Consider the following 3,439-nt stretch of genomic DNA (forward strand, 5'->3'; position numbering starts at 1 on the left):
AAAAAAAAAAAGACTCCCAAAATGTTGCTTTGAGGAATTTTTGGAGTGTAACAACTGCTGTACTTGTCAGAATGACAGCATTTCACATGTCAAAAATCTCCCAAAGTACTGGTAGGTGAGATCTACCTTGATATTGAATGTCAGACTTAAATGAGTTGGCCTTTAAGTTTTAGGGCCAAACTAAACTGAGAGGGATAAACTCACCTTTTACACTACTTTAAGAGAATATGTATGGTTCTGAAGGAATTGTGAGTCTGGCCTGTACTGCTTCCTTTGCTTTCACTTTTTATGTGAATCCGTGTCTGTATCAGTTCCAAATAAATACAGAAATTATGATTCTGTTTGTTTTCCTCTACTTCCACACCAAGAATCCTGTTGTTCATGGCCACCTTTCCTGAACTTGTTCGCAATGTGTGTTGCTCATGTAACAATATTTCAGGTTCAACTAAGATAGTAATTCTTCTGTGTAGCTGAATCAACTCTCCTCACTCACTGGGCTGCACTATGTCAGCCTAAGGTTTTCTGTAGCTGTCTCATATCTCTGCCATGTGGGAAGACAGTGTGTGAATACCACATCTCTTTATTTTCTCATATACTGAGGAAAAGAGACCAAATCACTATGCCAGGTTAAGCAAAGCAGTTAGCTGTATGTGATACGTGAGAAAAATGCACACGTGGAATATGCCTGTAAGTTCATTTGATTATTTTCCATCAAAACTGCACTGAAATAAAAAGCAGATCATGGGTAGCCTTCATTCAGTCTATGAGTTGCGTTAGTAAATGCCTGAAATAACGTGGCTTTTTTTTTTTAATCTAATACAAATTGACAAAAGTTAAAACTGGTGAAACCAGGAAACATAGAAACAAACTGGGAAAAAGGAGGTGATGTTGGGTCTCTGCAGGATATCTATTAGTGACTGTATTTTGCTCATGGGGAACCCAGAAAATTTGTAAAGATATTTATTGCCTTTCATGTTTTTACCTTTTAGGCACTGACAACTGTAGCTTGAAAAACATAACTGAAGAAATGGGAACCAGTAGTAATGATGAATTATCAGTGAATGCCACAAGTGGGAACAGGAGATTATCAGAGGATGTGTCACTATCTGGCAGGGCAACGAGTGATCAGAACAGTGTAGCACGTAAGTGATTTGGAACGTTGGTGGGATGTGAATTATCCTTCAAGGTTTTTTGTGTTTTTATGCTATGTTAGCAATTTTAGTCCAAACTTTTATCCAGAGTGCAAAGATCATGTCTGGAAATGGATCCAAGTGTTTTGCTGGAGTAGAGAATGAGACAAAGAAAAGTATTTACACAGCTAACTGAAAGTGTAATGTAACACTGTGATTGTAGCATGGTCTTGAAATAGTTTGATCACTGTTAGAACTGAGTTCCTTCCCCTGACTATTATGGGAATGTAGTATTATGTATTATGTAAAAATATGTGTAAAAATATTGGATTTTTGCAGTACAGCTGCAGTAGTTCAAATGTACAGTGACTTACAAATTTGAAATATATATGTATGACAGAGTACAGCTGAAATAACCTACTAGAATCTAGAGGAGAGATCTGTGAATGTTGCAGCTTGAAGGTCCCTTTGAGATAGCCAGGTTAGGAAAACATAACAGGCTGCATGGTCCAATCTTTCTCACCAGTTTGCATGAAGTTAACACCTGACACATGAAAGACGTCACTGCTGCACCAACACTGCTTTAATGCTTGAGGTGAAACTTCAGGAATTGGAGCAAAAAGAGTAGATCATAGAGCTAGTAAGTGTGCTATACGACATACAAGAGCAGCTTGATCAGAATAGCAATTAGCCAAGGGAAAGACAAAGCTCTATCAATAAGATAGCAGGAGGAGGAGCACTACACATCGCTGTGAGCAGATGTTCTTCTGTTCACAGCTATGGATTATTGTCTTGCCTTTCCCAGAGACCAGCCCAGTACTTGGTCTCGAGGCAGAATATGTTGGTGTGAATTCTGTCAACTTATATTTGAATATCACAGCTACAAACCCCTACACATACAGAATAAAACTTAGAAACAGTGCCTCCATTAGGTATGAAATGTTAACTATCACCAAAGCCAAAATTACCAGGCTAATTCCTGGGATGTTGTAGAGTTCCACAGTCTTTGCTGTAGAGGCTGATGGTCAGACAGAAGGAGAAGGAACATCCAAAACGTGTAAGTGACAATATATTGCAGACGTGTTTCTGGTGGAATGAGTTTTGCTGCGCAGCACAGCGCCCTGCATGCATGTGTGAGCAATAGAAAAGAAGGAGAATTCCTAGGTCCTTCTGTTTTTCTTCCAGCAGTAATTGATCTTCCTTATCTTTAGCTGTGCTGAAATGCACCGCCTTTGCCCCATTCCCCTGCACCATTGTCTTTTTCCTGCCCACCTCTCTGCATTCCCAAGGGAAACTGGGAGTACAGGCACAATAGTCATGGTTGCTCTTGCTTCTGAATGCAGGAAGGAGATGAATCCCAGTCAAGATGCCCCTTCCACATTTTCTGCTTACAAGCCCATTGATGGCAAAGCCCCAGGAACCTCTGTTGCTGTGGTGCTCCTGCACTCTGATTGATGAGTGATGTGAAGAAAGTGAAGTAGTGGTGTGTCTGTGTCTTTCCTGCATTGTTTGTGAGCAGATACTCTTCCTGTTCTGTTTGTGAGCAGATACAGTTTGATGGATTGTTGTCTTGCCATTCACAGAGCCCAGTGCGGTGCTTGATGTCAAGGCAGAGTATGTTGGTGTAACTTCTGTCAACTTAACCTGGACAGTGAATGACACAGCTTCAAACTCCTACAGATACAGAATAGAGGTTAGAAATGGGCCCTCCATCAACAATGAGACATCAAATAACACAGAAACTGAAATTACTGGGTTAACCCCTGGGACGCCGTACACTTTCACAGTCTTTGCAGTAGCAGCTGATGGTGAGACGGAAGGAGAAGGAACATCCATAAGCCTGTATACAAGTAAGTGACAGTTTCTTGCGGATGTGTTTCTGGTGGACTGTGTTTTGCTGTACATCACAGGGCTCTGCATGCCTGTGTAAGGCTTGTAATTCAGTGCTGGTGTGGGCAGAGGTGATGTATTGATCCTGGAGCCCAATGCAGGCTATTTGCAAGACATGGGATGTTAGAGTGCAGAGAAACATTGCCCTGATCTGATTTTGGTTTGTAGCTTGCTCATTTTAATTGTATTTCTTCTATATGTTCTTCTCAGCCCTCGTCTCTTTCATACCATCCTCTCTACATCTCCAAAAGAAATCCTGGCAGTGCTGGCACTGTTGTGATATGTGCTCTTTCTTTGGAATGCCAAGTGAAGATGAATCCCACTCAGAATTACTTTTATTTCAGTTTTCCTTTACAAGCCCATTTATGGCAAAACTCCACGAGCCTCTGGTGTTCCTGCACTCTTATTGACAATGGATG

At 41.0% G+C, this 3,439-nt stretch overlaps 2 protein-coding genes across 2 annotated transcripts in view; both read left to right on the forward strand.

The window, feature by feature from the left end:
- Positions 1–996, forward strand: part of PTPRJ (protein tyrosine phosphatase receptor type J) — a gene marked incomplete at its 5' end in the record, with an annotated part of 18,691 nt that extends 17,695 nt beyond the window's left edge. Inside the window, one exon of the mRNA XM_019616066.1 lies at positions 990–996. Within this exon, the coding sequence (XP_019471611.1) occupies positions 990–996 (7 nt within the window). The remainder of the gene's footprint in view (positions 1–989) is intronic.
- LOC104911016 (receptor-type tyrosine-protein phosphatase eta-like) lies at positions 962–3,003 on the forward strand. Its single transcript, XM_010711056.3, has 2 exons — positions 962–1,142; positions 2,714–3,003. The coding sequence occupies exons 1-2, from the start codon at positions 1,028–1,030 to the stop codon at positions 2,986–2,988; spliced, it is 390 nt and encodes a 129-aa protein (XP_010709358.1). The 5' UTR covers positions 962–1,027; the 3' UTR covers positions 2,989–3,003.
- The last annotated feature ends 436 nt before the right edge of the window (positions 3,004–3,439 follow it).

The sequence above is a fragment of the Meleagris gallopavo genome, chromosome 5 (genome assembly GCF_000146605.3).
Source record: "Meleagris gallopavo isolate NT-WF06-2002-E0010 breed Aviagen turkey brand Nicholas breeding stock chromosome 5, Turkey_5.1, whole genome shotgun sequence".
Taxonomy (NCBI): domain Eukaryota; kingdom Metazoa; phylum Chordata; class Aves; order Galliformes; family Phasianidae; genus Meleagris; species Meleagris gallopavo.

Excerpts from the sequence above, each read along its gene's own strand:
- LOC104911016 (XM_010711056.3), top strand. The coding sequence starts at position 1,028 with ATGGGAACCAGTAGTAATGATGAATTATCAGTGAATGCCACAAGTGGG. Across the intron at positions 1,143-2,713 it reads TGATCAGAACAGTGTAGCAC|AGCCCAGTGCGGTGCTTGAT; the intron begins GTAAGTGATTTG and ends TGCCATTCACAG.